The 24,639-nt window shown below is 48.2% G+C and overlaps 1 protein-coding gene across 1 annotated transcript in view; it reads right to left on the bottom strand.

Moving 5' to 3' along the window:
• PTPRJ (protein tyrosine phosphatase receptor type J) overlaps positions 1 to 24,639 on the bottom strand; it is a 167,472-nt gene that overhangs the window by 12,709 nt on the left and 130,124 nt on the right. The window contains exons 7-19 of the mRNA XM_066251528.1: positions 23,700 to 23,966; positions 22,269 to 22,529; positions 17,805 to 18,062; positions 16,816 to 17,094; positions 14,559 to 14,849; positions 7,503 to 7,634; positions 5,866 to 6,070; positions 5,645 to 5,763; positions 4,446 to 4,533; positions 3,671 to 3,712; positions 2,813 to 2,821; positions 2,629 to 2,716; positions 328 to 418 (exon numbers count right to left, since the gene is read on the bottom strand). Coding sequence (XP_066107625.1) covers positions 328 to 418; positions 2,629 to 2,716; positions 2,813 to 2,821; positions 3,671 to 3,712; positions 4,446 to 4,533; positions 5,645 to 5,763; positions 5,866 to 6,070; positions 7,503 to 7,634; positions 14,559 to 14,849; positions 16,816 to 17,094; positions 17,805 to 18,062; positions 22,269 to 22,529; positions 23,700 to 23,966 — 2,130 coding nt within the window. The remainder of the gene's footprint in view (positions 1 to 327; positions 419 to 2,628; positions 2,717 to 2,812; positions 2,822 to 3,670; positions 3,713 to 4,445; positions 4,534 to 5,644; positions 5,764 to 5,865; positions 6,071 to 7,502; positions 7,635 to 14,558; positions 14,850 to 16,815; positions 17,095 to 17,804; positions 18,063 to 22,268; positions 22,530 to 23,699; positions 23,967 to 24,639) is intronic.

Below are 24,639 nucleotides of genomic sequence, written 5' to 3'. Positions count from 1 at the left end.
CTTGTCCCTGATTGAAACTGGCAGACTCCGTCCAAGCCTGGTCCTGCTACAACCATCTGAATGACACTGGACAAATCACTTAGCTGCTCTGTGCCTCACTTTCCTCCCCTGCACAACGCACGTTCCACTGCCAGTCTGACAAGGCTGCTGTGAGGACGGAACTCCGTGGAATCCACCTGAACTCCGTGCTCGGCACACAGCAGGGGACTAATGAACAGCTGGGGAGGAGGCTGGCTGGTAGCCGACCCCCCTCCCCTCCGCTGTCAGAGCAGCCACGGCCGGTGGCCAGTGGCCGGAAAGGGAGGTCACGTGAGAAAAACCACTTACAGGGCAGAACGTTGTTATAGCGGTTCTTCCCGCGGTTCTCAGCCAGCTCCGCTGCATATTTAGGTTGACCGATTCCAACAAGCTTCAGATCCTGAAAACCAAACAAAAGAGTTGTTCATTAAGTGAGTGTGCACCTACTATTTACACTGAGCACAGAGTGTGACGGAATCGAGGAGGAATGCGACGTGATGACGAGAGCTAACCCTACAGTGTCGTGTATCAGAGATTTCCTGTACGGGATATAGGAAAGTTGTTAAGAGAGTGGAGCCTACAAGTTCTCATCGCAAGAAAAAAAAAAATTATTTTCTACTTTTTAAATTTTATCTATATGAAATGATAGATGTTAGCAGAACTTTTTGTGTTCATCATTTCAGAACATATATAGTCAAACTACCATGCCATATGCCTTAAACTTATACAGTGATATGTGTCGTTTATTTCTCAATTAAACTGGGAGGAAAAGTGAATATATTCAACATTTTGTTTATAATTATACCTCAACAAAACTTGTTTTAAAAAAGTGGAAATGCGGGGATGTTATAAGTTAAATTATATCCCCCAAAACATTATGTTGAAGTTCTAAATTACAGTACCTGCAAATGCAATCGTATTTGCAACTATGGCCTTTGCAGATGTAATCAGGATAAGATGAGGTCACACCGGAGTGGGGTGGGTCCTTAATCCCCTATGACTGATGCCCTTTTATAAGAGGAGAGGAGAGGAGAGGAGAGGCAGAGACAGGCCCAGAAGGGGGCCGGCCATGCAAAGGCAGAGGTAGGCACTGGAGTTATGCAGCCTGAAGTCAAGAGAACCTGGGCTTCCGGGGCTGGACGAAGCAGAGTGGGTTCCCCCCCTAGAGGTTCCCAAGGGAGCAGGGCCCTGCCCAACACCCTCATTTTGGACTTCTGGCCTCCAGAACTGTGAGAAAATAACTTCCTGTTGTAAGCCACCTAGTTTGCAGTTCCTTGTTATGGCAGCCCTGAAACATTAAAGCAGGCCCTGACCAGCTGGCTCAGTGGATAGAGCATTGGCCCAGCAGATGAATGTCCCAGGTTCAACACTTGATCAGGGCACACAGGAGAAGTGACTATCTGCTTCTCTCCCCCTTCTTCTCCCCCTTCTCTCCCTCTTCTCTTCCCACAGCCAGTGGCTCAATTGGTCCAAGTGTCAGCCCAGGCACTAAAAATAGTTCAGTTGATTCAAGCATCAATCCTAGACAGGGGTTGCTAGGTAGATCCCAGTAGGGGTACATGCAGGAGTCTCTATCTCCCCTCCTCTCAGTTAAAACAAAAACAAAAACAAAAAACTAATGCAAAGGTTAAAAGGAAAAGGACAATCTTGCCTTTAAGGAGCTTGCAGCCAAGGACAGAGGTGTAGTGAGAAATCACTAACACTACGACAAGGCAGAAGTAAAGAAATGCTGAGTCGGTCGCAAGAAGCATGGCGTAGGTGAGAAAGGCATGAAGACACAGAAGTCAAGTCCTCCTAACGGAGCTGGAGAAAACCACAGGGAGGAGGTGACAGCTGTACCCTGAACTGCCTAGTAGGTTGAACGGAGGCCCCAGAGACACATGTCCGCACCCTAACTCCTACGACCTGCGAGTGTGACCTTCCTTGCAAAGAGGGTCTTTGCCGATGTAATGCATCAAGACTCTGAGGTGAGACCACCCTGGATTATCTAGGTGGTCCACTAGATATCCACCTATAAGTGTCCGAAATCCACTAATAAGTGTCTTTATACAAAAGGCAGGGAGAAGGAGGAGGAAACAGGCAGAGGCTGAAGAGCCGCAGCCGAGGTCGGGGAATACCCAGAGCCACCAGCGTCTGAGCAGGCGAGGAGGGGTCCTCCCCGGAGGGGCTCTGGAGGGAGCACAGCCCTGCTGACGCCTGGAGTGTGCGCTCAGCCTGGGGTCAGGGTACCCGGGAGACTGAAAGACAGCAGCTCTCTCCACATGACCCGACCGAAAGCCTCAGGATCAACCCCCACCACAGTCTCGGCCCCGGCCCCCTAAGTGCCCCATCTTTCCACCTCACACAGCGTCCTGATTGCTTCCGTTAACAGCCCTCCGACTGCACCTCTGCATAATCTGCAGTTATCAACGTCACAGAAACCTGGCGGTCGTCTAAGCGCTCACAGCCAGCAAACCGCAGTGCGACCCGAGGAGACACACAGACCTGCTTTCCCCTCCGATAGGGCCCCCTGATGTTTCCCGGGGCTTCGCCGTGAAACAAGAAAATGGGCGGTTTTGCAACTTTCAAGGAAAAACAAAGCAACGACAAACGCTATTTTACATCACGTACTTCATACTCTTCGGCAAAACCGCAGTTGGAGTCAGCTTGCTGTTTCTTAAAGTAAGGCTCAAAATTCTCCACTTTGATTAACTTAGATCTAAGAAAACAAAACAATATATTAAAATTTTTTACATTCAATGAAGTTTGAAACAGAAAAATACAAGTTTAAAAATAAACAAAAGAGTTTACTCACTTTTTAGGTCTTCATCATAGAAAGGAAAAGGAAAAAATATAGCAATTAGAAAAAAAAAATGACTCAGCCATGCCTCTGGACATAACAAAGGAAGAAAATCTATAGTATAATTTTCTGGAGGGAGGGAGAAGGAGGGGAAGGGTCAGTGTAATATTATTTATAAAACTCTGAAACGTACATCAGGAAATTTGACTTCTAGACCCTGTGATGTAATGCAGTGGTCCGCAACCTTTTTTGGGCCACGGACCGGTTTAATGTCAGAAAATATTTTCACAGACCGGCCTTTAGGGTGGGACGGATAAATGTATCATGTGACCGAGACAAGCGTCAAGAGTGAGTCTTAGACAGATGTAACAGAGGGAATCTGGTCATTTTTTAAAAATAAAACATCGTTCAGACTTAAATATAAATAAAACGGAAATAATGTAAGTTATTTCTTTCTCTACGGACCAGTACCAAATGGCCCACGGACCGGTACCGGTCCATGGCCCAGGGCTTGGCGACCAAAGATGCCTTTGACTGCTTTGTAACTCTGAGCCAGTTCTCTGCTCCTCGATCTTGATAACCTATATTTTTAGCCACGAAACAGATATGTATTGGTAGAATTTGGTAAATATGGTCAGTGTGGTCTTATTTCCCATAGTAGCACATTGCAGGAAGCCAATAAACATAGGACACTGCAGGAGACTAAGAGAGTCCCTGCAGATAACAAAGTTCTCAAGAACTTCTGGGTGATCCTGGCCAAATATGTCAATCAAGAAAACTGACAGCAAGTTCCACCAAAAATTCTCTAGATGGTTACTAAACAGATGGAGGATGGAAAGTCTTAAAATAAAGATCATAACTCTAGAGACTTACTTAATCTGAGAAAAGGACATTTCATTGTTCTTTGCATCTTTCCTGTTTTAAAAAGAAAAAAAAATTAGACAAAAGGTTAATTCTGTGCTTTGCCCTTTCCATGTATCTACAAAATGCCTTTTCCCTGGGTATTAACTTGTGTACGACACTAAATCCTGCTCACTGATACTAAGCTTAATAGTCTAAGCAACACATGCTGATTATAAACCTGTGAAGTTCCTATCTTTTATTAAAGTATAGCAGAATCTGCCTGACCAGGTGGTGGCGCAGTGGATAGAGCGTCGGACTGGGATGCAGAGGACCCGGGTTCGAGACCCCGAGGTTACCAGCTTGAGCATGGGCTCATCTGGTTTGAGCAAAAGCCCACCAGCTTAAACCCAAGGTCGCTGGCTCCAGCAAGGGGTTACTTGGTCTGCTGAAGGCCCGCGGTCAAGGCACATGAGAAAGCAATCAATGAACAACTAAGATGTTGCAACGCGCAATGAAAAACTAATGATTGATGCTTCTCATCTCTTTCCGTTCCTGTCTGTCTGTCCCTGTCTATCCCTCTCTCTGACTCATTCTCTGTCTCTGTAAAAAAACAAAACAAAACAAAAAAAAACTCAACACTAAAAAAAACAAAACAAAACAAAAAAGTATAGCAGAATCTTACTCAAGCAGCTTTTGGGAAATCCCTTGCATAAATAAATGCAATTATGCAAAAGTCTGAAATTTTCCGAAATTAAAGGCTTCCTTACAGAAGTGGAGTATTATTATTAATATAAGCAATCATCACCTTTTTTTTCTCCAGAAGATGAAGCCTCCAACAACCACGATAACCATGGCGCCAAAAATGCATCCAAACACTGCTCCACAGATGACACCTGGGAAAAGCCCAATGGGAGGCCCCTTCGAGAGGTGTTCTCCAACCCCTGGAAGAGCCCTCGGACTGGAGAGGACGGGGTGTATGTGGCACTGACAGAGTTAAACACCTTTGGACCTAACACTAGTCTCAGTACCGGGACTACCTGTCCCCAGTTCACCACGAACTGGAGGTCCTGGGAAAGTCTCAGCTCCTCCCCGGGTCTGATTCCCCGGGTCTGATTCCCCAGGTCTGATTCGCCAACGGCACACTTAGGGAACCAGGCTAAGTCAGTGATTTGCAGGTTCCTACGCACGAAGTTCTGCCTTCAAATGAGAGTGTGTGCAGCAGCCCATTATGTAAAATTAGCATCCCAGGCAGAAGCACTGGAGCTTAGGTGGGAGTGGGAAGCGTCTCAGGGCTCCGCTCAGGAGACTGACAGCCTCCGAAGCACAGAAGTGCCCACAGCACTGTGCTCAGGTGACATTAAACCCATCTGTTTACTGGGGAAGGGCGTGGAGGCTCCCTGCCCTCCGCTTCCGGGCAGGAACTCCCTCCTGTAGCGAACAACTACCACGTGTGAAAACCAGACAACTGACAAGCCGGCTGGTCAACCTGACTCAGGTCTGAGAGGTAGGGGCCGGATCCTGCTCGGGGAGCCCCTAAGTCACCTCGCCCTGTGGGACAAAGGACAGGAGCGCCTGACAGGGAGTCTACCAGAATGTCAGTCCTGGCTCTAAGTCACAGGGAAGCCCTCAGCAACTCGCTGCCCCGCCTCTGGGCCTCCACACCCTCATTTCTAAAATGAGCCGGCCGAGACGATTTCCGTGACTCCTTCAGGGATCCTCCGCACCACGTCACACCGTGTGTCTGGCACGTGGGCACACAAATACATCACTGAACTGAGAAAAAGGATGAGACAGTCTGCAGGCTGAAGAGCAACTGACATTCAGAGAACGGGAGGCAGGGGCCATTGGTGGCCTCGTGGCCATGTGACATCTCGACTTCGGAGGGAGGACACCAGGCACTCCAACCCTCCTGGAGCCCAAGGAGCCTACAGACACCCCTCCTTCTGTGGACAGCGGCAGCAAACAGCCCCTGAGCTGCTAACAGCACCGGCGTCCTTCCTCTACCTGGGTCCTGGGGCAAGAAAACGGCCTCTGAGTAGCGGCTGAAGGACACGTAGCTCGCGTTCCCATCGATGAGTCTGTCGGCCGTGTAGGTAATGTTGGTGAAGCCAGCCACACAAGCCCTGTGGGGTCACAAGGGGGGAAGGGGCAGCTGAGACGTACCCGACACCCAGGCAAGCACAGCTCCGCTCAGCCCCCCAACAGGAAGAACTGGGAGACGTTACCGATAGGAGCCCAGGGGCTCCAGCTTCCCGTTGTAATAGCCGCCCGTGGTCGACTCGTTGCCCACATTGATTTCGTATTTCAGGACTTCGGACGAGCCCTGAGCACGTGTCCCTTCATCTGTTATGAGGTATGTCACATAAGTCACCGAGGCTCCCGTTTTGAAATCTTGATAAGTGTGGTGCAAATCATCTACAGACGGGTTAGCTAGGAAAGGCACGTAGAAGGGAAGTCAAAAGAAAGTGATTGCAGAGAGATTTAAGACTCTCACAACCTAAATAATGACGCTGACACTGGGTGACAGTGGTGACAGCTGCCATCTCTCAAGGGCACTTTCTATGCTAGGCTTTATATGTAAATTGAGTTCTAAGTGCTTTATTTACATTAACTCACTGAAGCCCCACAATAACCTCATCACATAGGCTTATTATTCCCATTTGACAGATGGGAAAATAAAGGCACAGGAAGAGGAAAGGGCCCAAGGCCACACTACCTACGTGGTGGAGCTGTATTTCTAACCCAGACGGTCTGACTCGAGCATGTGGTCTCACCCACCACAGGCTGCTACCGTGCAGTCTGGTCACTAAGCAACATTGCCTCCCTCATTCAGCAAAAGGTTTGAGTGTGGAATTTGCTGAAAACTTCAAAGCAAAATGACTAGGTACTTGAAACAGACTCCAAATAAAAGAGAGAGAGAGGGAGAGGGATGGCAACATCACTTCTTGAAATTTTGCTGCAGGTTTATGACATCAGCAAGCTCCTTGTCTTCCAAGGTCCCCACACCTGACGGCATGTGTGAGCCCCCTCTTGCCCGAGATGAGGACTGTATCACAGGGGCGGAGACTCGAAAGGGGCTGCCCTGCATTATTCACATATACAGAACCACCAAAAACAACACAGCTTGGCGTTTCCGATCCCGGTCTTGTGCAAAGCACCCACATGAGAAGGACTCGAACCATTCCTTTCTTCCTTCCAGAGAACGTGCTGGAGCCTTTAGGGAAATCAGCCTTGTATTCATCTCCTCTCTCAGCGAGGAGGATGCTCCTTGCAAGTTCCCACTACAAATGCAAACCATTTTGCCTGCTTTCAAGAAAAAGTCATGCTTTGCCGATGATTTGTGTGTGTGCATGTTATGTGTGTGTGTGTGTGTGTGTGTGTGAGAGAGAGAGAGAGAGAGAGTGAGAGAGAGAGAGACTGTTGCTTAAGATACAGTCTTCCACCTAAAAGATCAGACCCCATGTTGTAAAGGACACAAAAATCCTAGATCTGAGGTCGGCAAGTTGTGGCCCATGACCAAATCCAGCCAGCCACCTGTTCTGGTAAAGAACCTTTTTTTAGGACAGCCGGACTCATTCTTTCTGTGTCTTCTGTGACTGCTCTCACCTGACAATAGCAGAGCTGAAGAGCTGCGACAGAGATGGCCAGGCCTGCGAAGTGTCGAGTACCTGCTGTCTGGCTCTGTACAGAAAGTGTGTCAACCCTGACCTAGACTATCAGGCAAACAGCCGGCCCCTGCCACACCCATCTGCACGCCACGCATGGCTTACCGTGTCTGTCTCTCTAATGTGTCTCAGTGGGCACAGAAACGGGCCAGTCAGAGCATCACTCACTGGCCCTCCAACCCATGACCCCCCCTTACCTTCCCCAGTGGTGAGAAGGAGAGCATAGGCTTTGATGGGTCCGTGGCTGGCTTCGAACCCGCTGAACTGGACCTTCAGCGAATTGTGACTGAAAGATGTAATATTAGGAGCTCCCTCTGGAGGAGGGGGGTCTGGAACAGAACAAAACAAACATGATCATCCAACATCTGAAACTGAAAAAGGAACAAAATTATCAAGGAGAGAACCTGCAGTGCCCTCCGGGAGTCCTGCCCGGGCTCCGGGAGCTGTGCGCTGGGCTCCTACAGAGCCAGTCCAGAAGCAAGCGGCAGGGGAGACGGGCCAGGAGCCGCCTCACTCCCGAGGGCCCCTTCGGCGGTCCCAGCCGCAGCTCCGGGTGGCCTCCCGAACGCAGCCTCCTTGGCTGAAGACAACCTGCCTTTCCTTCTCCCCCCGCCCCCGGCCCCTCCAGACCCTCCCCATCCTGACAACTGGGACAGAAGGAGACGAGAAACTGTATGGAAAGGACTCTGAGATGGGAGCTGTAGGCAGACATCCGCCCACCGCACAGACTGGGCACAGGGATGAGTGAGTGGCTGAGAACAGGATGGAGGAGAGGGAAGCCGGGAGGGCGTGGAGAGAACGCACTCTCTCCCGAGACCTGGCTGCGTTCCTGCTCCGTGCCTTCACGGGCAGGTCCTCGCTTTGCTGGGGTAGGCTCACAATGCCACCTGGAGAAACCCGGGGTAGGCTCACAATGCCACCTGGAGAAACCCGAGCGACCCTCTTCCCGGGAAGCAGCGCAGCCCTCTCAGGAGCGGCCCCAGGCGTGCCGCACCTTTCTGAGCCAAGATGCCGGAGCCCCTCTCTGGATTAACCAAAAGGGAACGAGGTGCTGAGTTACAGATGGTCCCTCTCCACGCTCTCTACCTACACGTGTCTCTGATACACAGTTTGGTTTCATTGTTACAGTCAAGATTTAGGGAGATTTAGAAACATGAACTCCAAAAAAACCACCACGCAACTCTCCAAGCTTGTCCTGAGCAGCCAGCTGTCTGCGGAGCACGGGCAAGTCCGGTCCAGACCCAGGGGCGCTGCCCGCGCGAGGTGCGGACTCGCTGTCCAAGCCTCGGGGCAGAAAGGGAATGGAAAATATCTCAATATCTCAGTAACTGACTTTATGCAGGCTACGCGTAGAGATGATGACATTTTTAATAAATGAGTTAACCCTTCCAGTAGTATAAACGTTCATGTATGTCCTCAAAGGGTAAACAAAAATCTCACTACTCAAAGGATTAAAATGTGATCAAAATTCATTTCAATTGTTCCTTTTTTATGTTTTAATATGGCTTCTAGAAATTTTTGATTATATTATTAGATTAGATTAGATTAGATTAGATTAGATTAGATTACACATGAAGGTCACATTAGTTCTATTGGACAATGCAGCCCTAAACCTTGAACCAGCAACCTCTCGAGTAATTGACAGCAGTGACCACTTGGAGGCGCTGTCCCCATGTCTGTAAACTATCTCAACAGACTTAAAAAGAACATTTTTTTAAATTAATTTTGAGACAGAGAGAAAAACACTGATTTGTAGTTCTACTTACTTATGCACTCATTGGCTGATTCCTGTATGTGCCCCGACCGGGATCAAACCTGCCACCTTGGCATGTCGGGACAACGCTCTAACCAACTGAGCTACTACTGGGCCAAAGCTCAACAGAGACCTCCGACCAAGGCTCCCACGTTTCCCAGCAGCTCTGTGCCTTCGCCCACCAGCCTCCCCTCCCTCCCGCAAGACTCAGCTGGCACAGTGCCCATCTCACCTCCGCTCAGGGCCCTGCCTGCCTCACTCCCCGTGGCGTCCCTTACCCCAGCACGTAGCACGCACCCAACCAATGTCAGCTAAAACACTATCACACTCCACCTCTCCTTGATTTACCATCCTGGGAACACTTCCTGCCTCTCTCAGAGAAAGAGCAGCTCCACTTTTATGTTCAGTGGAAAACATGTTAAATTTGTACATTTTTTAAAAAGATTGCTAAATTTGAACATAAAAATTCATCTGGGAAGAAAGATGGCGACAGAGTAGGCGGACATTCCAACAGCCACCTCCCAGGACCAAATTGGATTACAACTTAATTTAAGAACAATCATCTTGAAAAACCAACTTTGGACTAAACTAAGAGCAATCTATAAGCAAGGATCACCAAAGAAGCCCCACCGAGACTGGTAGGAAGGGCGGAGACGGGGAAAGGGCTGCCCCGCTCCCAGGAGCAAGCAACAGCCTGAGGGACTCTCACGGAGGGGTGGGTTGCCCTGAGAGGTGTGAGTCCTCAGCCTCAAGCCCGGAGCCCCACCCTAGAGCCCCAGAGCCTAGAAGAGGCACCCAGACAGCATTCAGCTGTGAAAAGAGCCGAGTTTCTGTTCACAAGAGACACACCTCTCGGATGCAGACTCCATTTTAAAGGGCCCACACTGAAAACCTCATTCACAGCCACTTACCCAGGACTCTGGCGGGGGAGAGCTGAGAGAACTGGAATTGCAGGAGGAGAGTGTAAAGTTGGAGGCACAGGGAGAGACACTGTGGGGGACGGCCACCGGAACCCCTGTGCTGAATCATTCTCCGGTACTGCAGTCGCCATCTTTTTTGGGAGGAACAATCCCCTCTGAGTAGCATCAGCCTGGTGAAAAGCAACTGCTCCAGCCTTGGGAATCTCTCCTACCCCAGGGATGGCGACTGGTCGTTCTGAGAGGCCAGGAAGCAGGCGACGCGTCTGTGACTCAGTTTTCTGGTGTTGAGACGGGAGCTCCCACCCACACTCTCCTCAGTCTATGACTGATGCTTCCACCTCACAAGAGGCTCAGCTGAAACTGTCCGGAGAGCAGGCAGACCATACCTTTAAGTCTCAGAGGCCACACCCACTGGATTCCTGGGGCCACACCCTACTGAGGTCTGGGATAAAAGGCTGGACAGACTGACACCTGGGGCCGAGGGGCAGAGCCACACCCATCACCCTTCCTAATCCCTGAATTGCCACAGGCTCTAGACTCTAGCAGAGGCTTTTCAGTGGCTGAGCCCAACAAGCAGCCAGCAGACGGGCTGTAGGAGGCAGGGCTCAGGGAAACTTGGCCATTTGAGAGCACCTTCCCCCAGGCCCAGAGTGAGTAAAAGCCAGCCTAGGTGTGCAGCTGGTATTTCCATGTACACCCGAGCCCAGCAGAGGCAGCCACAAACTCTGAATTGCTTATAGCTCCAAGAAGGTTGCTGAGGGCCAGTCACAGATAGTGTCTCCCACTGGTCTGTGCTGCGTTCCTGCTTGGGAGACCCAGGGCTGGCATATCCAGGGGCCAGCTGTAGAAAGCATTGGTTCAGAACCTAACAACCCTTGCTAGAGTGATATCCTAAGGAAAACCTCCCCACACCTGATCCAGTGGAGGTGAGTTCCACTCTCTGTGACCAGCACCAGCACAGCAGTTCATGTGCATTGGATAGGGTGGAGCTTCACAGTCAGCCGGCCTGGGTGCTAGATATTCTGTCCTGCTCAGCTAGATTCCACAGGGGGAAAGGAGAGAGGCTTGGAGCACGGACATTTAAAGTGTGGGTCCCTGTGAGTCTATTGTTGGATCTGGTCAAGGGGCTTAGCCACCTTCGGGAGGGGCCCAGTCAGCCCCAGGAGAGGACTCTCTCAGTCTTCCTTCCTGAGCCCGGGGTCTCAACAGCTGCAGAACTCCTGCAGAGGGGACTGTCGGCCACACCTGGTCTGAACCTGCTGCTCACCTTGTTGGGGAGAAATAAAATCTGAGTATCCAGCAGTGACTGAGGGATCAAGCTCTGGAATAGGGGCCACATTCCTTGTACTGAGTTCCTGACCAAGAGACTCCTGAAGTAGGGGATCCCACAAATGTTGTATTCACAACCTCAGCTGCCCTAACCCACCAAGTGTGCAACCTTGGGGTTGGCTGGGTGAGGCCGATCTGAGCCCACACTACAGTCTTACTACAGAAGACTCTGTGGGAAGACCAGGCAGCTGCAAGAGGAGGAGGAGCAGCTGAAAAGTGGAGACAAATCTTACAGAATTTGGGGCTTTAACAGAGCTGTTTTCATCTCTAAGCAGGAGGAAGCTGATCCTTATACAAAGGTTGGCCCCTCTCACAGTGCCCAGACACAGAAAACACAGACACAAACAGCAAAAAGTGCAGTCGCTGCAGACTGGTAGCCTCTAGTGGGTCACAAACAACAGCTGACGCCAACCCAAGAACTGGAACCAACACTATTGGTAGTGGGTGGCAGACAGCACCAACCCTAGACTCAACTACCTACACAAGCAGCATCTAGCAGGCACCAGATACTGTGGAGAATAAATACGCTCAGCAGGACAGACACTGCACAGTGTGTACTACACATGATCAAGGTGGAACTTAGAGTCAGCCAGCCTGAAGGGACAAACGTACCAACAAAAAGAAACTGCATCTAATACCCACATACAACAAGAGGGAAAACAGTACCCTCAAGAAGCATTCCTAGAACAAGAAAAATAAGTGGCCTGGAAGACAGTACCACCACCAAGCCCATCTTCTTCATAAAGATACCACAAAAATTTCAAAGTCAGACAGTGATACCTAATACACAAACAAAATGGGCAGACAGAGAAGGGTGACCCAAATGAATCAACAAAAAAAATCCCCAGAAAAAGAACTGAATGAGATGAAAGTAACCAAAATATCAGATTCAGAGTTTAAAACAATGATCTCTAGGATGCTCAAGAATCTTAGAGCAACAATGGATGGTCATAATGAGCACCTAAATAAAGAAATAGCAAGCTTCAAAAAGGACATTGAAATCATAAAAAAGAACCAGTCAGAAATGACAAATACACTATCAGAAATGAAGACTGCACTAGAAAGAATTAATAGCAGGCTGAATGAAGCAGAGGATCAAATCAGTGATTTAGAGGACAAGATAAATGAAAGTACGGAAGCAGAGCAGCAAAAAGAAAAGAGGCTCAAAAAGTCAGAGGAAACTCTAAGAGAGCTCTGTGACAACATGAAGAGAAACAACATCCGCATCATAGGGGTTCCTGAAGGAGAAGAGAATGAATAAGGAATAGAGAACCTGTTTGAAAAAATCATAGCTGAAAATTTTCCTACACTGATGAAAAGTCACACAAGTTCAAGAAACACAGAGAGTTCTATTAAAGAGGAACACAAGGAGGCCTACAGCAAGACACATCATAATTAAAATGTCAAAGTAAAGAGACAAAGAAAGAATATAAAATACAAAAGAAAAGCAGTTAATTACCTACAGAGGAGCACCCATCAGGATCACATCTGACTTCTCAACAGAAACACTTGAGGCCAGAAGAGACTGGCAAGAAATATTTAGAATGACGCAAAGCAACAAAACAAGTCTCGATAAATTCAAGAAGATTAAAATCATATCAAGCATCTTCTCTGATTACAATGGCATGAAAACTAGAAACCGCCTACAATAAAAAAAACTGAAAAACACTCAAACACTTGGAGGCTAAATAGCATGTTATTAAATAGCAAATGGGTTAACAAGACTTCTTTATCCAGCAAGGTTATCATTTAAAATATAAAGAGAAATAAAAAGCTTCCCAGACAAAAAAAAAAAAAAAAAAAAAAAACCTCAAGGAATTCATTACAACCAAACCAGTACTGCAAGAAATGTTAAGGGGCCTGCTGTAAAAAAAGCAAAGGAAAAACAAAATCAAGAAAAAGAGGATTGTAGATTTAAAGAATAAAATAGCAATAAACAACTACATATCAATAATAACCTTAAATGTAAATAGAATAAACCCACCAATCAAAATACATAGGGTAGCTGCGTGAATAAGAAAACAGGACCCATACATATGCTGTCTACAAGAGACACACCTCAGAACAAAAGATACGCACCCCATGTTTGTGGCAGCATTGTTTACAATAGCCAAGATCTGGAAACAGCCCAAGTGTCCATCAGTGGACGAGTGGATTAAAAATCCGTGGTACATATACACAATGAAATACTATGGGGCCATGAAAAAGAAGGAAATCTTACCTTTTGTGACAGCATGGATGGACCTGGAGAGTATTATGCTAAGTAAAATAAGGCAAGCAGAGAAAGACAAATATCATATGATCTCACTTATATGTGGAATCTAAGGAACAAAGTGTACTGAGGAATGGAATAGAGGCAGAGGCGGGGTCAGAGAGACAGCTATCAGAGGGCAGGGGGATGAGGGGACAGGATCAGAGAAGGTGAAGGGATTAGTGAAATTATATCCACGTAACACAGAGATACAGATAACAGGACAGCAAGTCCTAGAGGGAAAGGGGGGAGGGAGTTGGGGGAGGAGGGCTAAGGGGTATAAAATGGGACATAGGGGTGGGGGGTGAGGGAGTTATATTCAGTTGGACACTTGAATCCATGTAAACACAATAAATTAAAAATTAGTAATAAAAATATTCATCTGAGGGAGCTACAGATCAAAAGTGAGAACCTGACCAGAGGTGGTGCAGTGGCCAGAGCATTGACCTGGGACACTGAGGTCACAGGTTCAAATCCCCCAGGTCACCAGCTTGAACACAGGGTCGCTATCTTGGAGTATCTTGGCACGTACTGAAATGTGGACAAATAAAATTCTAGCGTGACCAGGCTGGCCTCAAAGCCATCGCCTCAGGGAGCGGGGACGGAAATGAAGCAAGGCTGGTCACGAGCCGACAAGTGTTCACTGGGTGATGTGGGGACATGGGTTTCTTTACTTTCTTCTACTTTTCTATACAGTTGAATATTCCTATAAAAATGTTTTTTTAACGCAGTGAGGGAACTCACTACTTAGAAAATGTGGCAGTAAATTACTCTGCAAAGCAGAGGAAGCTTTCGGAGCATGAGTCCCTCTTAGGCTGCTGGTTTAGACTGGATTTCTACAGCATTGGGTTAACAGTCTGTGCCAACAACAACAAATATTTTAGCAAAAATTTTAAACACTCACACAACAAATTTCTAGGTGACTCTTGCAGACCCAGTAGGTCAGCCTCCCCGGGGGTAACCACATACCATCAGGTCACCCTGCCACCACAAAGCCCACCTGTGATGTCCGTGATGCAGGTATTTTGGGAGGGAGGCGCCGTCTTGTTGCAGGACATGGCAGTGATGCTGATGTCATATGAGGTAGAGAAATTCAAATGTGTGACTTCCGTCCTGTACTCAGTGCCGTTCTCCGAGGAGCAGCCCTCCAGCTCTGTCACGTTGTCCCAGTCTTCTCTGCTGACCTCCAGCTGAAAGCCGGTGTTGGTGCCGGGAGGGCAAGCCCACGTGAGAACCAGGGTGGGCTTTTTGGGGACCTTTTCACATTGGAAGGAGGCCACTGGGGCCGGATCTGCAGAGCAAGCACAGCACAGCATGAGGCTCTGCGCTTCCGCCTTTGCAAACACTGAAGCGCGGGGGCCCTAGAATCCTGGTCCACCCAGGACGGGGAGGCAGGTGTGTAGTGTGGGTGGCAGAAGAGGCAGAGGCTGACCCTGAATCGGGCACGCCTCCTCTCTGTGACCTTGGGTCCGGCATCCAACTGTGGCTGCAGGACTCTAAGGACTACATGAAACAATGGCTGTCGGTCTCCAAACTGGGAGAGAACAGGGCTCCGTGAGAAGTACCAGTATCATAACAGTATGGGGTGACAACTTTCCACCTGTGTCATCTCATCTGGGGGATACTGTCCCATTTTGCTGATGAATCAGCTGAGGCTTGGAGAGGTTAAAAAGTTTATATTAGATGACATGGCTGGTAAGTGGGGAAGCCAAACTGGATCCCAGGGCCTCTAAATCCACATCCGGGAATTTGCTCCACACACACCATGCTGAGCGATCAACAGGAAGTGGAATCAGTGTCTTCATCTTTAAAATGGGCTGCCATTTGTCTTTACCTATCTGCAGGCCAAGAGAATTTTATTGGGAGCCCACATCAAACTGATGTTAACTGAAAACCTCTGTATCCATGTACTGGGAAGAGTATCATTATTTTAATTTGCAGTATTTTTTAAAGCAGGGTAACAAGCCACCTAGTGCAACTCTCACATTCTCTACCTGAGGCTTGGCCAGGTAACCTTCCCGATACTTACCTACTCCCAACACGCCTGTTCCATCCGCCCTGCCCCGCCCCCCATCAGAAATGCTTGTGTACACTTTCCTCCGGCTCTGAGGCTGCAATAAGCTTGGCAAAGAGAAGCATCAGTGATGGAAGCCACCCGAATGCCAAAGATCAGAATCTAGACCAGGGGGGATGGAGCCTAAGTTAACAAAGGTGACTCAAAGCTGCAGGGACTTCTTAGCCACTCCATGTGAAAGGTCAGAGGTCATTGGGTTCCAGCTCCTACACCACTAGGGAGGCTAATCCAATGAGTCTCCCAGATTCCAACTCACCCTGAACACACGTGAATGGCTTGGTCTAAGGAAGGAAAGGTATTGGTGCAAAGAGAGTGGAGAATAAGGTGGTCGGTCCATGGGTCACAATCAGAACTGTGAGCCAAGGTCCTCTTAACCATCTGCAAAGCAGTCCCCAGGCTACTCTCCGGAAGCTCCCTCAGCTAAACACAGGGCTCCCCCTCTCATTGTCACAGCTTTGCAGCGAGAGAAAAGGATCAAGAAAGGTGAAAGCCGAGCATCCACTTTCACAGCACCCTTTGCATCCTCTCAGAGTAAAAGCCAAATGGTAAACTACAACCTAGACGTCATCCTTGCCCCAGCTACTCCCTCTCAGGCCTCACCACCGACCCCTTGACCGCCTGCTCCTGTGGACCCCCCCTCCTGCCAACCTGAACTCCCGCTCTTCCCTCAACACAGCAGGCATCATCCAGCCTCAGGGCCTTTGCACAGGCTGCTCCCTTGCACTGCTTTATGCCCTGATGTCCACATGGATGGTTTTTTTCACTTCCTTTAGATCTTTGCTCAAAGTCACCTTTTCACTGAGGCCTCCTTGGACACCCTCGATAGACATCTACTCCCTCTCCTTGTTTGTTCCCCGTTCCTTAGCAGTCATCATCATCTCATAACTAATTTGTCTTGTTTGTTGTGTCTTTCCCATCAGAATAAAGGTTCCAGGAAGGCTGGGATTTAGCTAAGTCATTTAAAAGTGCCTAGCATATAGTAAGTGCCCAGTAAATATTTATTGCATGAAGAAATGACCAGGGCCAACAAGACAGCCCTAGTAAGCTAACAGGATGTGTCCGAGAGCTCAGTGTCTGTAATCACACACTGCACAAAACCCGATCCACCACAGTGCAGGGAGGACCGGCCCGCAAGGCCAGCGCCCCACCGGCAGACGTCCAAGACGCAGCTGGGTCCACTCACCGGTGCAGAATGACTGGCCGCCGGGTGCCGGTGACTCCGTCACATTCCCCACTTGGGCGAAGATGCTGACTGTGTACTGCGAGCCAGGCACTAATTCGGCGACTGTAGCCTGGGTGACACCGGGGCCTGTGACTATTTCCATGTTCTGGCTGGCATTCCCGTCCCGCGTGATAAGGAGGCGGTAGGTGTACGTGCGAGAGGCCGCGTCGGAGTTCTGCCAGCGGAAGGTTGCTTCTGTGGTGCCGGTCACGGTCTCAATGTTGGACACGCTGCTGGGCCCTCGATTTAAAAAAATAATAATAGAAGTATGGATTAGTTTGAATTCCAGGACTCTTTTATATACTGCATCTATAAACAGCCTGGCTCCTTTCGGGAGGGAATGAATCAATCTGATATTTGCCAACTCAGAGGACGAAAGGAGTCTCAAAAGGACAGCCAGAAAATGACTATGCAGATTAAATCTCAAAAGAATCAAGTTTTTCATGCTTCTTTTAAGACTTCAAATATACCTGGAATTTTCAAGATATTATTTCCTGTCTGTTTTTGAAATCCGATTAATGAAATAAAAAAAAAAAAAATCTGCTGAGAACATATTCTAAGCTACCACATCTCTACCATAGGACCAAACATTAGCAAAGCACCTTCCTTGCGGCCGCATGCAAAGCTCCTCCTGTGAGCAGGATCTTCCAATACTAGCACGACAAGGAGTTCCTCCTCTAGTCTGTATTCCCAAGGAATGAATGGGACTGTTATGTTTCCCGTGCTTATGGGATCACCTTCTGCTTCTAAAGACAATCTCAAGTTCACGAGGCTCAATGCCAGCGTCCCATGGGAAGCGCAGAACCTGTGCCGCCGATGTTTTCAGCTTATGTAGTTTCACATTTGACCTGGAGCCCAGGAACAAGGGCCCCGTAGCCAATGCCTTGTTCCCACCCTCAAGCAGAGATCAGGGAGAGTCCTCCCTTGAGAGGGCGTCCTAAGACACTTACGTGTGTACTGTGCGGTGGAGTTGGAGTTCCCCCGGATGCCGTTCACTTCTGGGACAATTGTGATGTTATATAAGGTGCCCGGGGTCAGGCCCCCAAGAGTGATGTTTTTATAAGAACTGTTTGTCTGGATAGAGCCATGCTCAGACTCTAGGTATAGATGGTAGATGTAGTCGGAAGCATCGTCTGTACTCTGCCACTCCAACCACATTTCAGTTGTGGTGACACGGGCCACGTGGATGTCAAACACTGCACTGGTGTCTGGGCAGAGAAAAGGGGGGAAGAGGAAGTCTGTTAATGACCATCATCAACTCCAGCTTTCTTTCACAGTGTCTGTCAGGAGAACTTCCTCTTTCTCCGAAGTCTCAAATTCCGTTCACAAAAGGCAAACTCTAAAACGTAAGAGAGAAACACACACGGTCACTTGTTTCAAGAATCTTGGCTCCCTCTTAACACAGAGGAACTGACCAGACTCCTTATCAGTTCTCTGGCCCTTTGCTTTTGTCATAAAAATGCCCCTCCAGCAGCCTGACTGATGATGGTGCAGTGGATAGAGCGTCAACCTAGGACGCTGAGAGTCCAGGTTCAAAACCCCATGATCGCTGGCTTGAGCCCAAAGGTTGCTGGCTGGAAGCCCAAGGTCACTGGCTCAGCTGGAGCCCCCGGTCAAGCTACGTATGAGAAGCAATCAATGAACAACTAAAGTGATGCAACTAGGAGTTGATGTTTCCCATCTCTCTCCCTTCCTGTTTGTCCATTTCTCACACATGCTTAAAAAATAAAAATTAAAGGAAAAAAAGGCCCCTCCAGGGGTATGTTCTAGAGCAGGGGTCCCCAAACTATGGCCCGCGGGCCGCATGCGGCCCCCTGAGGCCGTTTATCCGGCCCCTGCCGCACTTCTGGAAGGGGCACCTCTTTCATTGGTGGTCAGTGAGAGGAGCATAGTTCCCATTGAAATACTGGTCAGTTTGTTGATTTAAATTTACTTGTTCTTTATTTTAAATATTGTATTTATTTCAGTTTTGTCTTTTTACTTTAAAATAAGATATGTGCAGTGTGCATAGGGATTTGTTCATAGTTTTTTTATAGTCCGGCCCTCCAACGGTCTGAGGGACAGTGAACTGGCCCCCTGTGAAAAAAGTTTGGGGACCCCTGTTCCAGAGTAAAAATTGTCTTCAGTTTCTTGACCTGAGTGCTGGTGACCAGAGGGGGTCAGGTTGTAAAAATGTACCGAACTGTGCACTTCGGATCTGGATGCTTTCAGATGTATCTTATTCTCAACAGATTGTTCCTAATCACTCCCTCAAAAGAACATCTTCCTGAAACATACACAGACTGAACCAGAGTAAGGAAGCAAAAAAACAAAAAAAAATTCACATGCCCTCCACTCTTCAGAGCTGGGAGTCTGAAGTTAAACCCCCAACCCCCCAAGCACGCTAGGGACTGTAGGCTGATCGTCTCACCTCCACACTCTAGACCAGCTGCCACGTGAAGGCAGAGATCAAGGCCTAGAAATAACTAAATACAACTCGGTGGCACTCAAGACGTTCAGTTTTGTGTAACCATCACCATAAATTTTCTATACCCAAAACAGTTCCTCGTCCCCAACAGAAACCACCCCCATTAAACAACGGCTTGCCCAGTCCCCCCTTCCCGAGCCCTTGCTGGTCTCCAGTCTGACTTCTGCTCTATGAAATTGCTTGTTTCAGGTACCTCACATAAGTGGAACCATACACTGTTTGTCCTCCTGTGCCTGGCTTATTTCATTTAGCGTAACGTCCTCAAGGCCCGTCCATGTTGTAGCATGGATCGGAATTTTGTTCCATTTTATGGGTGAATAATATCCTGTTGCATGGACATGTCACATTTTGTCTGTCCATTCCTCTGTTGATGGTCACTCGCTTGCTTCCACCTTTTTTTGGCTATTGTGAATCACGCTACTATGAACACTGGTGCATAGATAACTGTTCAAGTCCTTGCTTTCACGTCTGAAAAGAAGTGGAATTTCTGGGTCGTATAGTATCTGTTTCTCTTTTTCAAAATTGCCTTTCCTGCTGTTACACTGATCTTCCCCCATAATAAGGAAGAGTTGTTCAATAATAGAATGGTAATCCCCTAAGAATCTACTGCCTTCTTACAACTCTTGGGCTATAGTACAAGACATGCCTTCTCACGAAAAGCCCTCAACTGCTTTGCAAGTGCCCCCGTCCACACTGGGTACAACCTGGTCTCCAAAGCCAGACAGAGGCCAGGTCACTGCCCTGTCACTCTGGGCCTGCTTCTTAAGTTTGCAGAGCCCTCCTTCCCTACTTGGGAAAGAGATGGTAACAGCACCAACCTCAAGAAGTTGTGTTAAAAATGTTTAAATACAGGATGAGAGCCCGGCACTTCGTACCCACGGTATATTCTATTGTTATTACATTAAGTTCTGGGCACTGGCAAGTCACACAATATCAAGGGTCCCCGTTACCATTATCAACATTCTCAAAAAGAAAGAAGAAATGCATGCTGATATTAAGACAGACATCTCAACACTCTAATCTAAAATTCAGACTATAAAAAAAATTACTGCATTCCATCTGTCTGAGGATACATTTTAGCAGCTCCTTTATTCTGGGAGCAGAATCTTCCAAGTGACCTTCGATGCTTAACCCAACCAACAGAGTTGAAACCTATATAAGAAGGATCTCAGAAGCTTAATTGATTCCATACATGGCTCAAGGAATGAATCCCCTTTCTTCATTCTTCCTCTCTATATGAAAAATATTCATTCTCGCCTGACTAGGCAGTGGCACAGTGGATACAGCGTCAGACTGGGACGCAGAAGACCCAGGTTTGAAACCCCGAGGTCGCTGGCTTGTGCGTGGGCCCATTGGGCTTGAGCATGGGCTCATCGACTTGAGCGCGGGCTCACCAGCCTGAGTGTGGGATCATAGACATGACTCCATGGTCACTGGCCTGAGCACAAAGGTCACTGGCTTGAAGCCGAGCTTCACTGGCTTGAGCCCAAGGTTGCTAGTTTGAGCAAGGAGTCACTCACTCGGCTGTAGCCTCCCAGCTAAGGCACACATATGAGAAAGCATTCAATGCATAACTAAGCTGCCACAATGAAGAATTCATGCTTCTCATCTCTCTCCCTTCCTGTCTGTTTATCCCCGTTTGTCCCTCTCTGTCACCAAAAAAAAAAAAAAGAAAATATTAATTCTCTTGTAATCAAAGACCAAGGAATACTGTATGTTTTCCAAGCTTTCTAAAATATCTGATTTCAAATTTCAGTAACAACGATGAACATTAACTTGTTTTCATAAAATATTTCTATCAATAACAATTAGCCTTCTAAAACTAAAAAACTATTGCTTCGCAATGCCACTTATGAAAGACTATAAACAATCGACCTGCCCTACAATAGGAGAGAAGTTAACTTACAATACATCCAGGCCAGTAGATCTTCACCTTTTAGATCGCAGGACCCCTTTACCTGAAGGCTCTCAGAGAATTCTGGCTCATAAAGGTTATATCTATATTTATTATATTAGAAGTAAAAAAAGAGGAAATTTCTAAAACGAAATGCACAGGTTTCATTAGTTGTCTGGCTAACGGAGTCATCCCATGTCCTGTAACGTATGGGAAACTCCACTGGACACTCATCGTGAAAGGACAGGAGTGAAAAAGCCAAAGGACGTTTTAATATTGTGATAATAATACCTCCCAAACTCTCTGACTGACTCTAGGGGACACCCAGAGGCCCCCGGATCACACTTGGAAAAACACTGATCTGACCTCGCCCAGAGGCAACGAACCTTTTCCATACGGCCAAAGGGCAAGTATTTTAGGCTCTGCAGGCCAGATGCATATTCTCTGTTACAAATTACTTGTACCTTAACGCAAAAGAAGCAACTGACAGTACATAAACAAATAAACATGGTTGGATTTCAAGAAAACTTTATTTACAAAAAAACAGGCAGTTGGCCAGATTTGGCCCATGGGCCATTTTGTCTACTGATCCCTGATTTTGACAGTGGAATGCCAGGAAGGTATTCAAATTATCCTGTAAAAACATTTATATTGACAGGGAAGAATGCTTATCATAAACTGGTATGTGGGGGGAAAAAGGCAGATTACAAAACCACGTGTCCAGGATAACTTCAATGTTTATCAAAGAAAAAATACATATGTAAGGTATGTGTGTATATATACGTGTATACCTGTATATATGTGTAAATTATAAAACATCGTACATAAGTTACCAGGGATTCTCTACAATTGATGGTTTACATGTGATCCTTTTTTCTGTCTTACGTGTTACTTTATAGAATGAATATGCACTATTGTCACGGTAAGTTTGTTTTTAAGATTTTTCTTAGATAATTAAAAAAGCAAACTTTGGAAAACCTGATATTTACCAACTATACTAATTTCCTTTAAAAGACATCACTGTTTCACAGAAAACACAGACTATTTGCCTACCAGTTGTACTGCACACGGTCTTGGAATCCCCTTCAGTCCCATCTGGTCCTCGTGGAAATATTTCAAAACAATACTGGGTTCCGGGGAGTAAGTCACCAATGACAATATGAGTGTGACTGGTGGTTTTTTCCACCGGAGGTGGTCCAGCCCCGTCCTGTGTGGTCAGGACCCTAAAGGAATGTGAGTCATTGCTGCTCCAGGCTAAGCTAATATTCCTTGTGGTGACACTCGTCACCTGCAAGTTGGAAACTGGACTAGGACCTGCGGGAAGACAGAAAAGAACTAGATAAGCATCTATCTCCAGAGGACAAGGGTGACTGGACCTCACAGAACATTTACCCTGAAATGACACAACACCAGACCTCTCTTTCTCTTCTTTGTATTGTTACCTACCACATGATCTTTCTCAGAAACGGGCATTTGGCTACAAGAGTGCAAAAACTGTCTGCTTACGTCGTCCAAGGTCATTCACAGGAAGTGGGAGGGGGCCTGAGCCCCGAGGGTCAAGGGTTCAGGGTCTGGAGCGGGGCCTTGGCCGCTGCCGTGTGCTTCCTGGAACGGAGCAGACCCTCAGGGGAAGCGTTCTTGTGAAATGAGCCCTGGGTCCAGAGCCAGGCACCCTGGGTTCAAGTTCCTGCTCAGCCGCTTGCTAGCTCTGTGGCCTTGGGCAAACTGCTCAGCGTACTGAGCTGAAGTTTTCTCATCTGTAAAACAGGGACCCTAATGCCGACCACCAGGGCCACGGCCACCCCAATATGATTCTAGTATTATCCTACTACACTACTGGTACACCGTTACTCTTTATTTTAAACTATCGGAACTTCTTCAACAAACACGTTTAGTGTGCTGCCTATCATCTGACCTGTAAGGGACAGTTAAGCAGACAAAGGATGAGACACAGTCGTGCCTGCTTCATTGTAACCTCAGCATCTTAGGGACAGAGGGATGGGAATATCCAGGTTCTTTTTGTCTCTGTGCAGCCATCTGCTCCGGGTCTCTGCCACACCAGAATGCTCACTACAGGCACAGGCTGGAGCAGAGACACCCCAGCTGTCGAATCCCACCTCTGTCCCTTCCCAGGTGTGGCCCCGCCTCCAGCTCCTCTCTCAGCCTTGGCCTCCTTGTCCATGAAACAGCCTGAGGCCGACTGCACAAGGCTACGGGCATTAAACGAGACAGAGCAGGGAAAGCCCATCCCAAGGGCTGGGTGTGCGGCAGCATCCGCCAGCAGGCGGCCGCGGTCCCGCAGACCCTGCAGAGGGACAGGCCCCGTGGCCCCGCGCCCCGAGCTGTGCCTTCCCGGAGGGCCGCCATGCGGCCTGGGGTCTGGGCCTGGCGCACGGCAGGCAGGCAAGACAGTCAGCAAACAACAGGTGTCACCCCAATAAATTCAATGAAATTTTTTTTTTAAGTGAAAACACGTGAACTCACGGGTGTACGCCTGGAGAAAGCCCGGCACGCCCCCACAGCGGCCCTGGAGGAAAGGGCGCACTGTGACGTTGTACAAGCGGCCCGAGCGGAGGGCGGTGATGACGGCCTGAGTCTCATTGAAGGTGAGATTGAGGGCGTGGGTCTCCCCAACAACTTGTACGTGGTAGGTGTAGACAGAGGACGGCTCGTTGTCATTGATCGTCCAGGTCAGGGTCATGTTCGTGGCACTGATGTTTACAGCTTTGATGTCAGAAACCTGGCTGGTATCTGGGAAGACACAAGAGGAGTTCGCGAGAACCGGAACAGCCACGGCAGAAAGAGACAGCAGCCGTCGGCAGGCCCGCCCTCTGACCTAAGGATCCAGCTTAACGATGGTTCTTTCCTATTCTATACTGTTGAGCCACAACACACACAAATGTACAGGGTCCCAGCAAGTCAGGCATCTTCTTTTATGCAGAGACAACCTGTGTAATTGACATGATGAACTCTTGAGTGGGCAGCTGAGTGGACAGTGACCATGCCACGCAATACCTAGGAAGCATTCAACCCCCTCTTCCGAACAGCACCCCAAGCCCCCTTGGTGGGAAGAAGTGCCTGTCACCCACGTAGAAGCTGGAGAGATAGCACCTCCCTTTCCCAGCACAGAAATCCATAAAGTGGGTATGTGACACCCTCTCATCTCGGGACTGTGACTCCTGAGAGAGTGTCACCAGGTTCTGGGTGGTCCAGCCCTCCAGAGTACTCCTTGGTCCTCCAGCCCCCACCCCCAAACCCTCTGCTCTGTGGGTCTATGACAGCCGTTCAGAACAGATGTGTTTTTGGATAAGATAACTGGAGTCAGGTCACGCTGCAGCGTTAGCTCCTGAACCCACAGGGCCTGACCGCGTGCTTTTCCAAGTACGCGTGTCTCGACGCCAGGGACCATGCACTTCACACCCCC

This window comes from Saccopteryx bilineata, chromosome 1, assembly GCF_036850765.1.
Source record: "Saccopteryx bilineata isolate mSacBil1 chromosome 1, mSacBil1_pri_phased_curated, whole genome shotgun sequence".
NCBI classification, from domain to species: domain Eukaryota; kingdom Metazoa; phylum Chordata; class Mammalia; order Chiroptera; family Emballonuridae; genus Saccopteryx; species Saccopteryx bilineata.
This window is presented reverse-complemented; position numbering and strand designations above follow the sequence as displayed.